The 14,597-nt window shown below is 39.0% G+C and overlaps 1 protein-coding gene across 4 annotated transcripts in view; it reads left to right on the top strand.

Moving 5' to 3' along the window:
* The window catches only part of LOC144681669 (serine/threonine-protein kinase WNK2-like), a 225,598-nt gene that overhangs the window by 93,010 nt on the left and 117,991 nt on the right, over nucleotides 1-14,597 (top strand). For all 4 annotated transcript variants that reach the window (XM_078543481.1, XM_078543480.1, XM_078543479.1 and 1 more), the window contains exons 5-6: nucleotides 8,935-9,023; nucleotides 12,484-12,703. In XM_078543481.1, the coding sequence (XP_078399607.1) occupies nucleotides 8,935-9,023; nucleotides 12,484-12,703 (309 nt within the window). The remainder of the gene's footprint in view (nucleotides 1-8,934; nucleotides 9,024-12,483; nucleotides 12,704-14,597) is intronic.

The raw sequence follows: 14,597 nt of genomic DNA, 5'->3' as shown, positions 1-14,597 counted from the left end.
GAGAGCTAGTATACAGTTGAAGACAAATTGTGTCTGACTAGCGATTGAATTCTTTGAGGTAAGAGAAAAGGTTGATCAAGGTAGAGCAGTAGATTTTGTATAAATGGACTTTGAGAAGCCATTTGAAAAGTGCCACATTAGCACATTAAGGTGGAAGCCCATGAATTAAGGGAAAAATGGTAAAATGGATATGGAATTGGCAAAGTGACTGGCGGCTAAGGGTGCAGTGGAGGATGGATTTTTTTCAGACTGGGAGGTGATTTGCAGTGGTGTTCCCCCGAGATCAGTATTGGGTCCATTCCTTTTTCACCTGTGGTAAATGACCTGGACTTGGGTATAGGGAGCAGCATTATAATGTTTGTAGATAATATAAAATTTGGCAACGATAAAGATAGTTGTAGACTTCAGGGTGTTGAAATGCACAGAAGCATGGCAGATTGAGCTCAGTAGGGAGAAGTATGAAGTGATGCACTTTGAAGGCTAATATGGAAAGACAATTGTACTATAAATGGTGCAACTTTGGACAGTGCAGATGAACTGACTACACCAAAGTGGGGGTGTCCATACGCACAAATATTTAAAGGTAGCAGGGCAAGTTGATAAGATGGTTCAAAAAACATGGGCTGCTAGGGTTTGTAAGTAGAGCGATAGAATATAATGTTTTTTTTCAGATATTCAGAAAACCAAAGTCCTCCATCAGCAAGCTCCAAATGCACACGCCTCAGCCCTATTGATCAGGATTCACGATGAGTGCCTGGAAAATATGGAACACTTCCAGTACCTTGGAAGTTATCCCTCTCGGAACGCTGACATTGACAAAGAAATCCAGCATCGCCTGAAATCTGCTGATGCAGCCTTTGGCCACCTGTGGAAGCGAGTGTTTGAAGATTGTGACATAAAACTGAATCCAAGCTCATGGTCTACCACACGGCCATGATCCCCTCCTTATCTATGGGTTTGAAATATGGACAATGTATAGGAGGCACCTTTAAGCACTGGAGTCATACCACCAACGCTGCCTGCGAAAGGTCTTACATATTAAGTGGGAGGACAGACACACCAACATCAGTGTCTTCTTACAAAGCGAGCTCCACAAGCATTGAAGCTATGATCATCTGCCATCAGTTTTGTTAAGTTGGTCATATAGTCCAGATGTCAGATACCAGGCTCCCAAAGCAGGTCATCTTCTCCCAACTCAGTCAGGCAGATGCACCGAAGGATGGCAGAAGAAGCACTTCAAGGATGAGCTAAAGCCAACTTGAAGAAAAGCAACATTGACATCAATTCCTGGCAGACCATTGCCTTGAACCGAACCAGATTGTGGCAGAATCTGTGGGAAAGATGATGGCATTTTGAGACCCAACATCGACAATAAAGAGGAAAAGCAAAAGCAGTGGAAAGAACATGTCATGACTCGAGCTGACATCCCACATGACAACAAATGCAGATCCCGAATCTGCCTCATCAACCATCTTTGGACCCATGGAAGGCAATCATCCTCTCTTGTGAGGCATAGTCAATAATAATAGAATATAAAAACAAATAAATCATGCTGAACTTTATTTCCTACTTTAGAAGTCCAGTGTATGATCTGGCTAGATGCAGAGCCGATCTCCCTCTACCCCACCCAACATTGTGGTTTGATCCAGGTGGCACTTTCCTGGGCCAGCCTCCCTTATTGCCAAAATGAAGCTGACAACTTGTCCTGATGTTGAGTTTTTTGGCTGTGGGCAATGCCTACTCATTGCAAATAGGATCTTTGACAACTGATAGTAAGCTGAAGTGCTAGACTTGCTTCGCATTTGTACTCAATGGGCAGAAGATGTGACTTGAGGTGTTCATCCCATCAGTCTGTACTCCATTTGGACATGTTTCTTGTTACAAGGACAACATCCTAATTAATCCCAAGCCGCCCTTTAGGCTTTTCAAAATGTTATTTAAAATCTAGATAGCTCCATTCTTTCCATTAACGGAACTATTATTTAGATTTAGAAAATTTAGAATGAATAGTAAGGTATTTTGGAATAATTATATTCTTTCATTGAATTTAAAATATGCCCAGTATTAAATATCAAACAAATCTTACTATGGGCCACTGCTCTGTGCTTAATTTAACTTTCATGCAGGTGGGAATGGTGTACCAAAGTTGCCTTGAAAATTTTTTGTTGGACAAAAGGAGATGGAGTGTGTTATGATCCTGTTAGAGACTGTTAACATGTAAAGAGAAATCTGAGCACTTCATAATTAACTGACAGAACTATGCCACAATATTTCACGTTTTTATACCAAAAAAGTTTATCGTATGTAAAAAGAATTAAGCAAAACAAGCACTGTTAACTTAACACTGTGTAGTACTGTGGTTTATAACCACTTGTGCTATGAACTCAAACCTACATTTTATTTTTCTCCCCCACCCACCAAAGAGTTCCCTTTGAACCTTCAAGATTCTTGTAATGTATATTCACTTTTCTTGGGACTAACTCAAAGTATGTCACGGCCTTCTGGAATTAACTTTAATTCTCCTCAGTGTTTCAGCTATTCTATTTTGAGGTTCCTTCCATTTGCTTTCTGGCTAAGTGTCCAACTTTTTAATCCCTCACAACTGTGGATGCTACAGCTCCTTTCTCTGGTTGCTGGCAGATACCCGACTGCCTTCTCATAGCTTCTAAGCTAACTCTACTGGCTGCTTTGTGCCTCACGGCTCTGAGGACCACCGTAGATATTTTTCCTCTAGCTGCAAACTAGGCAAATCTTCCAGCTGCTTTTTCCCTCACGAAATCCAAATTCAGCTTGAGCCCAAGCTGCATTCCACATGGTAAACAATTAAGTTAGTATTTTCTCTGCATAATGTGCAGGTTTGACTAATGATCATCTCCTGTTGGCTCTCTCAATTCAGTGAAATGCAGTCTACACCAAAGCAAAATTGCAACTGCTTGCTTTTTGTGCAAAAACCCAAATAATATAAACAAAAGAACCTTCTACAACCACAGCCAATTTCTATGACAACATGGCATACTTTGGGATGCCATCAAACAGTAATGTAAATTAGTTGTTTTGCCTTCAACACAGCTCTTTGATTCTGTAACCAATATGAGTAATTTATATTTATTAATGTAATTGACCACTCTCCAGAATCCCTGGTTCTACTACGTGATCCTGAGATGGACGTTTAAGTTTTTTCTTATTATGAACTCTGACCTTGTAAGATAAATACAGGTTAATTAAATCCAGAGGCTTGTTTGATCTGTCTTTACCTTAAGATTGTTTCAGTATCTTAACCAAGGTCTTTCATTTATGTTGCTTTTAACCATTTAATTTCTAAAACTAAAAGTTATTCTAAAACATATGAATTATTTGCAACAAGTGAAAAAGAGTAAGAGCACATGGAATGCATGCCTCCATGTTTGAGATATGGTGTGACTTAAACACTGGGCAATTAACACTTTGAACTTGCCATTTAATTGTGACATGGTATAAAAATAAGGGTAATTCTGAAAAGATTGCATTATGTCAACAAATGTCTTTAATTTTTCAAACAGAGCTTCATGAGAATTTTAAAGGTTCTACGAGATCTGTGCATCTGAGACCAGACATACCACATACTGTGCGGATAGTGTCTTGGATTCTGTGCTCAAGATCCTGTTTGCAATAAGTTTGCATGGCCCACAGCCAAAATATTCACAGCATTCAGGGCAAGTTGTTGGCCTCACTCAGAAAAGGGAGGCTGGCACAGGAAATAGTGTCATCTAGATCAAGCTGCACTGTTGGTGGAGTAGAGGGAGTTTTGCCCTGCACCCAGCCATATTATACCTGACTTGTGGTTCCAAAATAGAATTTTAATTAAAAAAACAAAGAACAGATACTTGAAAGCATATTGCGGGTGTTGGAAGTCTGAAATGAGAACAGAAAATGATCAGTGACAGAAAAAAATGAATTGCATTAAAGATCAAGTGGTTTTGGATGTAGCAAATTTAAAGTGTAATGTACAGTAGCATTTATATAGGTGAGGTACAATGGGTTGCAATCCTCTTTTTTGTGACGTGCTTTTTACTAAGGTTAACCATCTTAATTTGTTTAAAGAAATAATACATTATTACAAAATTGGATTAGCAATGGTTAAATTGGCAATGCATTTCATTTGTACCAGGATTAAAAGAAAGACCATAAAAATATCTGGATTTAAGTAACTACTTTTCAAGTTTTTAAGTTTTTCCGACCTCCGAAAGATAGTTTAGATATTTTTCTTTGAAAACAATTGCTTTCCTGGTAAATTGTACTGTGAACTCTATCTGGCTCTTCCCAAGGAAATGAAGTAATTCAGTCAGGTGAAACACCCGTTATCATTATCTTAGAAACTACTTTGTCTCAAAGTGAGTCCAGTGAAACCAAAAATTACTGCCTGAAGATCATTAAAGTGGAATAAAAATAGAAAATTGTATTTTTATTTTGAGTGATAATGATTTCAAATTGCTTTGTATTCACTCTTTTTCTGCTTTTCTTGTACCCACATGGCTTTATGAAAGCAGAGAAGTAACTTGTGTCTCAGTTTCTGCTTGTGTACCCCCAGTAGCCCATTGTCAGTGATATGAGTAGGGCTAACTGACACAGTGACACTGTTTAATGATGGCTGTCATTTCAAACTTATAAAATGCTTGTGGTCTACATTTTATGGGGGGTAAATATATTCCATCTGGCTGACATGAAACGTGCAACTTATCAATGATATGAAAATTATTTGACAGATTAATGCTTTTGTGGGAGAAATAATGCAAGTAAAATCTTTTTTGCTGACTTGATGCCAGTTTTCTTTTGTCAAATACCGGCCCGGCCACAATTAAAATTTATCCAAATATAGACTGGGATAGGAATAGTGCAAAGGGACAAGAGAGGTGCAAGTTCCTGCAGTGCGTTCAAGATAATTTCTGCAGCAGCATGTTCCCAGTCCAATGAGAGGGCAGGCACTGTTGCACCTGGTCCTGGGGAATGAGTTGGCCCAAGTGGATCAAATATCACAGGGAGAGCATTGAGGACAGTGACCATTGTATCATAAGGTTTGTGTTGGCCATGGAAAAGGACAAGGAACAATCCAGAGCAGAGATAATTAATTGGGGGAAAGCCAACTGCGATGGGATGAGAATGCATCTGAGTCAAGTGAGTTGGAATCAAATCTTGGCAGAAAAGATGGTGGCTGAACAATGGGCCACCTTCAAAGAAAAAGTATTGCAGGCAATGTCAAGGTATATTCCCTTGAAGGGAAAGGGAGGAAAAATAAATCCAGAGCACCCTGGATGATGAGAGAGATAGAGGTGAGGAGGAAAAGGAAGAAGTGGGTGTACGACAGACGTCAGGGAGAAAATACAATGGAGAATCAGGCTGAATATAGAAGGACCAGAGGAAGTGAAAAAACTCAAGAAAAGCAAGAGAGAGCATGAAAAGAAACGGGCAGCTAACATAAAAGAGAATCTCAAGGTCTTCTATAAGTATGTAAGTGATAAAAGAAAGTAAGGCCAATTTGGGATAAAAAAGGGGACTTGCATATGGAGGCAGGAGAAATAGTAGCAGTATTAAACGAGTACTTTGCATCTGTCTTTACAAAGGAAGAAAATGCTACCCAGACCGAGGTGAGAGAGGAAGTAACTGGTACAGTAGAAGAATTTACAATTGATAAGGAGGTCGTGTTAGGCTATCTTTACTTAAAATAGATAGGTATCACGACCGGATGAGATGCATCCAAGGGCACTGAGGGAAGTCAGAGTGGGAATTGCAGAGGCACTAGTGATGATCTTTCAGTATTCTTTAGACATGGGTAGTGCCAGAGGACTGGAGAATTGTGAATGTTACATCCTTGTTCATAAAGAGGTGCAAGGATAAAGCTGGCAACTACAGACCAATCAGTCTGACTTCAGTGGTTGGGCAACTCCTGGAAACTATAGTTAGTGACAAAATCAGTGATCACTTAGACAAGTGCAAGAAATCAAGGAGAGCCAGCAGGGGTTCATTAAGAGAAAATCATGTTTAACTAACTTGCTGGAGTTTTTTTGAGGAAGAAACAGAGAAGGTTGGTAAGGGCAGTGCTGTTGATGTGGTATATATGGATTTTCAAAAGGCATTTGATAGTGTCACACAACAGACTTGAGCAAAATTCTAGCTCACAGAATAAAAGGGAAAGTAGGCATTTGGATAAGAAATTGGCTGAGTGACAGGAAACAGAATAGTAATAAATGGATGTTTTTCAGAATGGAGGAACGTCTGTAGTGGAGATCCCCAGGAGTCAGTGTTGGGACCATTGCTCCCCCTGACATATATTAATAACCTAAACTGTGGTGTTCAAGGCATGATTTCAAAATTTGCAAATGATATGAAGATTGGAAACATTGTCAGCTGTGATGAGGATCATCTTGAATTTCACCAACATGTCTATGTCCTTTGGAATTGGGCAGACAAATGGCAGATGAAGTTCAATGCTGAGAAGTGCAAAGTAATTCACTTTGGCAGGAAGAATATGGCGAGACAGTATAAAATAAAGGGAGAAACTCTAAAGGAGGTGCAGGAACAGAGAGGCTTTGGTGTATATGTACATAAGTCATTCAAGATGGCAGAACATGTTGAGAGAATAGTTAATAAGGCAGAAAGTATCTTAGGATTTATTAATAGGGGCATTGAGTACAAAAGTAAGGAGGTCATGTTGAACTTGTATAAGATACTAGTTAGGCCTCATCTGGAGTACTGCATCCGGTTCTGGGCACCATACTTAAGAAGGATGTGAAGGCATTGGAGAGAGTACGGAGGAGATTCACAAGAATGATTCCAGGGTTAAAGAACTGTAGCTATGAGGATAGATTTGAGAGGTTGGGACTGTTTTCCTTGGAGAAAAGAAGGCTGAGAGGAGATTTGATAGAGATATTTAAGATCCTGAGGGGCATGGACAAGGTAAATAGTGACAAACTGTTCCCACTTAAGGGAGCATCAAGAACTAGAGGGCAGAGTGATGAGAGGAAAGTTTTTCACCCAGCAGGTGCTTGGAGTCTGGAACGAACTTCCCAAGATGGTGGTGCAGGCAGGTTTGATCAAGGTATTGAAAAGGGAATTGGATTGCTATCTGAAAAGAGAGAATGTGCAGGGTTATGGGGATTAGGCAGGTGAGTGGAACTAGGTAGAATGCTCTTTCAGAGAGCAGACTCGATGGGCCGAATAGTCTCCTACATTGTAAAGATTCTGTGATCTACTTGTGGGATGACAAATCAAGTCACCTTCAGTTGAAATATCTCATCAATCTGGATGAAAATTCTTACTGTAAACCCAGACCAGCTGTGGCTGTTTCATAATGGCATCCGACGTGAGTTTACAATTACGTATTAAAAGGTGTTCACACTTTTTTAAAAGTACTTTTATAATTCTCCTGTGTTGTCTTCATTGATTAATGTTGCTAAACAATAGATGATGAAAAATCCGGTTTTTCCTCACTTTTGCTATTCGTGAATATCTACTTCATGTTCCTGTCTTAATTTCCACCACCCATGCTATTTCAAAACTGATGCAACAAGATACAGAAGAGCTGAATGATTACTTTCCTGCCACCTTTCCCAGTTAACAAAATGGTGGGGGGTCATCTTCTGGCACTTTTCAAGTATGTTTCTTGCTGGACAATGAAGTGATCTTGGTAGCCTCTGTCTTGAAAATAAGTTATTTGTTACTGTAGGAGACTTGAGATGGAAGGTAACTTTGCATCATTGAAGCTATAAATAAAAGCAAATTAAAGGTTATATCCACATTAAGGACTTTGCTGTATGGCATAACACACACAAGTGCTAAGTAGAACACTGGTGAAATTATTGAATTTGAGCAGTCTGATATGTGAGCTCTCGAAGTATAAACTTTGGACTGCTCGAAAGGCATGAAATGAAAGGCAAAAGAAAGTACTTTAATAAACCAATTGTTGCAAAGGTTACAAGTTGAAAGAGGAAAACTAGCAAATATTCAATAAGTGGTCCAGATAAGCAGAAGCAAAAAGAAGAATCTTGCACTGTTTATACTATTTTACTATACAGTAAAATGTATGCTTATCACTGTATTTATAGGAGGGTTTATAGACTGCATAGTTGAACAAAATTGTACAGTAGTTTTAACAGATTCTTAGGAGAGACTGATGGGAGAAACTCAGCCAGACAAAAGCTTTTTTTAATCCTGTATATGTGAAGGTCAGTAGTGCTCTGACTGGCAAGAATCTATCCCTCCCTCTATAGGGATGTGTTGTTGGATTTGTGAGAAGGGATAGGGGGATGGATCTATTATACTTTCTAAAGAAAGTGATCTTGAGAACTTGAAATACAGCCTCTATATCACGTGGTGTCACCAACATCCCATTGGTGTTTAATTAACATGTTAGTAATGGAAAAATGTTGCTATAGTGCATGAAGTTCATTTTCATTTGATGTATGTAACATATATGGCTTCTTTGAGATGCTGCTGGAAAGTTGATCGCTAAGCAGAAAGCATTTTGCAGCTGTGGCAATCTCTCGGGCAACAATATTGTGTGTATACGAGATATAGCATCAGTTCTTCCTTTAATAATTTGTGTATTTGCTGTAATTTTTAAATTTGCTTTTCCACATTTAGTTTTAAATGTTTTTAACCAATGAAATATTCATTTGAAATTCCATCTTGCCTACACATATCTAAAAATGGAAGTGGTATTGTGATGGAGTACTTACTCCCTTTGAATCGAGAGAATTTTTGTGAATTGCTAATTGTATTGTGGTGATAGTTGAGTTCAGTGTAATTTTTCTGTACAATTATGGAGAATCCACACTAAAACTATACCTTTCGAAGTTTATGTTGATTTTGATAATTGATTTTGAATACTTTGGATAATATTCCTCCAAACTTCAATGGCAAAAATCACCAAGTTTGTGCAACTTTGTTCTAAATTTTCAGGGTGTAAAACCAGCAAGTTTTGGCAAGGTCACAGATCCAGAAATAAAAGAGATCATTGGAGAATGCATCTGCCAGAATAAAGAAGAAAGGTTTGTAACAAAGTCATGAACAAATGTGTATTGTTTCAGACCTGATGATAACTAATTACTATATATTACTAACAAGGCAATTGCAGTAAATGTTTCTTCGCCAGTTATCAGCAAGTCCTTGACTTAGTTTACAAAGTGTATTTTTTTTTGCTTTTAATATTTATTTATTAAAGAACAATATATTGCATTCAACATGGAGTGATACGATGCAACATTTTTGTCTAGTATTAATCATTCACTAGCAGAGACCCCCCCCCCCCCCCAAAAAAAATATTTGTGGTCAAATTAGTATCTTTACTTAAATAATACTTCTTTACAGGATTTCTAGTTATTCTTTCACCAAAGACTTTAACAGGACAAAAATGTCTCCATTCTGGAAAAAAGCTACATAAAACTGTCAATACATTTAAAAACTGGCCTAGGAATATATATACAAATTTTGTCAAGAATCTGTCCTTGTGACTTGTTTATCATTTTAGAATATGAAAATCTAATTGCAAACTATTTTCTCATGAGTTGAAAAGGCAGGTTAAAGGGCTTAATATTTTTTGAGGGACAAGCTCTTTCCTTAAAATCTGCTTCTTGTAATTTTAGCGCATCTCAGTAAAAGAAATAGTTTTCAAACTACCAGCCTTGGTCCATGACACAGTCCCAGGTTATCGTAGCAACATTATCCCTTCCTTCAGTCTTAGTTGGCCTGGTGACAAAATTATTGAAGTTAGACTGTGGAGAAACTCTAGGGGGTATGAACTGTTATCATCTTCATCTATAGAGTCAACACTGATGTATTCTTTTAATTGACCTGACAGCTTCTCTGCAACTTTTTTATTCAAGTTTATTAAATCTTAATTTTTAGCTCAAAGAATAGCTTTTGAATAATTTGTGTCAATGTGTTTTCCCTGCCATTTTGCCACACAACCAGTTCCATCATCTCACCCATCCCTCCATGCCATCTTCTCTCTCTCATGCCACTCATATCCCATACAGTGCCATCCCTCTCATGTTAGATCACACCTAGAATACTGTGAACAGTTTTGGTCCCCTTATCTAAGGAAAGATATACTGGCATTAGAGGCAGTCCAGAGAAGGTTCACTATGTTGATCCTGGGTATGGAGGGATTTTCTTATGAGGAAAGGTTGAGTAGGTTGGGCCTGCACTCATTGGAGTATAGAAGAATGAGACGCGACCTTATTGAAACACACAAGATTCTTAGGGGGCTTGACAGGGTCGATGCTGAGAGGTTGTTTCTCCTTGCGGGTGAGTCTAGGACCAGAGGAAATAATCTCAGAGTGAGTGGTCACCCATTTAAGACCAAGATGAGGAGCAAAATCTTCTCAGAGTTGTTAATTTGTGGAATTCTTTACCACAGAGGACTGTAGAGGCTGGGTCGTTAAGTATATTCAAGGCTGAGATAGACAGATTTTTAATCAGTAAGGAATCAAAGGTTATGGAGAAAAGGCAGGAAAGTGGAATTGAGGATTATCAGATCAGCCATGATCTCATTGAACGGCGGAGCAGACTCGATGGTCCAAATGGACGACTCCTGCTCCTACGTCTCATGACCTTTTCCATTTCTTCCATCACTCCCATGCCATCCCCATCCATCGCATCTTTCCCAACCCATCTCTCACGGAAACAATCTCTCCAGCCAGGGCTTTCCTGCCACCTTTTCCCCCCCACTCCACTACCTCAAACCCTGACGCTGTCGTTGCCACCAACTGTTGGCAGCTGCCTGCGCATCAGTGTTTGCGGCCCATGTGCTTCCGCGTGCACTAGGCTCCGCCCACAAAATCACTCACGAATAGATGCACTCAAACTGACCAAGTAAAACAGTCCAGTCCAACAAAAAAACTGAGCAATATTGTAGATATGAATTTGTTTTCTTGAATTTTTGATACTCGACAAGCGTTAAACATACTTTTCCCAATAAACTGAGTTGTTTTACACGTATAACATATTTTCAACTGCTTTTAGAGTTTCTATAAAGACTGATCTTTTAAAAAAAATTTACTGTTGCTAAGAATGTGAAGGTTGTATATGATCATTTAGCACATGAGAAATCTGAAGTACAGCTGCAAAGAGAATAAACATTACTCATTTTCGCTAGCTTTTTCAACACAATTTGCCTGAAATCAGTGAGACCTGTGCAATAGATAGTCAAATTGCATCCAGCGCAGTTTCCAGAATCCTCTCTGCTGGATTAAAAACATTGCCCTCAACAGACCCCATCCACAACTTTTTTTTAATTATTCTGTCATGGGATGTGGGAATTCACTGGCAGACCAGCATTTGTTGCCCATCCCTTATTGCTCTAATGGTTTGCTAGGCCATTATGGAGGGCAGTTAAGCCTCTGGATTACTAGCCTAGTAACATTACCACCATGCCATTTCACTACCATCACTATTGGGAACATCCAATAATTGTGTTCATTTGCAGACCTAAGGCTCTTTTTTAAAAAAAAAAGCTGGTTCTTTTGGGTGCAAGGTCACTAATAGGCATATTTAAATGCTTTTGTATGTAATTCTTTTAGATTTATGAACAGCTGAATCCCAATACAGGTTGGACATCCGAAATCTGGCACACTGGGACCTTTTTTTTAATTCGTTCCTGGGGTGTAGGCATCGCTGGCTGGGCCAGCATTTATTGCCCTTGAGAAGGTGGTGGTGAGCTGTCACCTTGAATCGCTGCAGTCCATGTGGTGTAGGTACACCCATAGTGCTGTTAGGGAGGGAGTTCCAGGATTTTGACCCAGCGATAGTGAAGGAACAGTGATATATTTCCAAGTCAGAATGGTGAGTGACTTACAGTGGAACTTCCAGGTGGTGGTGTTCACCGTGCTGGATTTTTCTAGATTTTGGACTGCTCTGCTTATTGCTCTCATGTTTATTATGCTAGCTGCTGAAGTTATATTGCACAAGAATTTCTCATAAAATATACGCAGATGCAAGAAAGTTTGAATATTAATCCTCAACTCTCAGATGTCCAACCTATACAGTCTTTCACAGGAGCGTGGGAACTAGACCTGCATGCCATTTCAAAAATGTCTGGTTTTCAGACAGCTGGATTTTGGATGTGGTTCCTATATAACATGGAAATGGCTCCAAATGGTTTTTAAAAGTCATTTTCAGTAACATAATTTTGATTTACTCACAGGTAATGGATTGATTAAAATGCTTATTTTTCTGTGGTGAACTCATTTTCAGTTGTGAACTAAATTCTGCCAAGTTAATACTCTTAAAGTAAAATTTTAATACAAGTATTCTAAAATGCTGTTTGATTGCACTGCTTCACAGCAGATATTGCATTTGACAATGTGCAAAAAAGTTTGAAGGGAAACTTGAAAACCATGAACCTCTCAACTCTGCAATTGTGGGCTTGGTTTACACCTGGAGTGCTGACTGTGCCCAAAGCAGAAACTCTACCCTAAGCTGAATAACGAGTGTTGAATTATTTTCCAGGTATGCTATAAAAGATATGTTAAATCATGCATTCTTTGCGGAGGACACTGGGCTAAGGGTTGAGCTTGCTGAAGAGGATGATGGGAAAAATAATGCAATTGCAATGAGGCTCTGGGTTGAAGACCCCAAGAAGCTGAAGGGCAAGCCGAAAGATAATGGAGCTATTGAGTTCAGTTTTGACATAAATAAAGAAAATCCTGATGATGTTGCACAAGAAATGGTAAGATTCATATACTACAATGAATATGAGGTTAAGTTGAGTTAGAAATGGAAAAAGTAACTTTAATTTATGTACAGAAAGTGTGTGATCACATTCCTGGAACATCCCAAAGCATTTTACAACTGGATTTCTTCTGAAGTGCAGTCACTGTTGTTTTGTAGGCCAATGCAGCAGGTTCACAAACTGAAAACACATGAATGACTGATCTGTTTTTGGTGGTGATTAAAGCATTAATGTTGGTTAAGATGCCAGAAGAAGTTCCTATTGTTTTTTGGGGGAGTTCTTGTCTTGTCCTGTCCTGGGAAGGATGCCTCCAACAATATAGTATCCCCTTCATGGCATAGAAATGTCAGCCTAGTCCATAATGAGGCTGAGCTCTCTTTTAACTTTCTGACAGATGAGAGCATTATAAATTAAACCAACCTGGTACCCAACATGTCATGAGGAACAAAGGCACCTGGTTTAAAAGCTTTACCTCTAATTAACAAGGTGTTTTCATGGTCTGCCAAGATGATGCATGGGTTGCTTGCCTCCATTTTCGTACTCCTTTTGAATGTTCCAACTGTGCACATGCATGGTTCCTGTGTTTAGCCACGATGCTGATGGGGATATTTCCCTGCAGGTTGGGAAAGTTTGCCCCCTCACTTCAAACTGTTTTAGAAGAGATGTTTGAAGAAGTTACCTGCTTGGATCTTTGGGCATGGATGGCCTACCGAGAGTGAAAAAGGTGTGGTAACGAAAGATGCCCTATCGTGGGAAAGACTCACCAATCTTATGCAGTCAGTTTATATCTCCTTTTAAAATTGAGTTATTCAACACTGCATTTTCTGGAAAAGAATCTGAAACCCATGCTTCCTTTGAAGCATAGCAGTCAAGTTAGTTGAATCAAGGCCTGGTGCAAGTTATGTACCTTCTTCAAAAGACACAGTTTCAGAATAAGGAGCCTCCCATTTAAGGTGGAGATGAGGAGGAATTTCTCCTCTCCAAAGGGTCAGCAATCTTTTAAGCTCTCTACCCCAGAGAACAGTGGAGGCTGGGTCATTGCCTAACTCTGTATTGAATATATTCAGATTTTTGATCCACCGGGGAGTCTAGGGTTATGGGGCGCAGGTAGGATAGTGGCGTTGAGGTCATGATCTGATTGAATGCCGGATCAGGCTTGGGATGCTAAATGGCCTACTCCTATTTCTTATGTTCTATGACAGCTATTTCAATTACCTCCGACAACCAGTGCCATTGCACTGCAAGTGTTAGTGGTAGGCCAAAAGATTTGGAAAATTGGAGCAGAATGCAGCAAGTGTATCCCCATAAAATATGAACAAACCCTGTTAACTACACATTATTATTGTAAAGTGTGCTGAAGCTATTAGAAATCAGAGAATAAGTGAGAAGTGCTTTAAATGCCTAATGGTATTGTCACAGGATGCTTTTTATATTAGCTGTTTTCTCTCCTCAAATAGGATGAGGTCAGTGTTCATTGTTCATTAAGCATGCAACACATGCAGCCATGGTTAACATACTCTCAGTAGATTGTGCTTAACTGAAGTAGGGAATGGATAGGTTGGTGACTTAAACGTGTTAACATTTCTGAGCTCAGCATACTGTTTGACCAGGTCAAACCTGTGTACAAGCTGCCATTTTTTGCATATTTTCTGCCAGGTGACAACCCACATGTTTTTGCACTGATGTTAAAATACAATTTAATTGAACTTGTCCCATGTCATAACTTTTGTTAAATATTAATGAGCTCTTTTTTCCATTGGGTAAACAAGATTGCTATAATCACCTTACTTTATTTATCAACAGTTTTACTTTTGTTATATTAAAGGACTGTTATTGTACCAATTGACACCTTAAGTTATAAGTATGTCTTCAATTGTCATATCCCATTCTA

This window comes from Cetorhinus maximus, chromosome 6, assembly GCF_964194155.1.
Source record: "Cetorhinus maximus chromosome 6, sCetMax3.hap1.1, whole genome shotgun sequence".
NCBI classification, from domain to species: Eukaryota; Metazoa; Chordata; class Chondrichthyes; order Lamniformes; family Cetorhinidae; genus Cetorhinus; species Cetorhinus maximus.
Note: the sequence above shows the minus strand (reverse complement) of the source record. Positions and strands in the feature narration are given on the sequence as shown.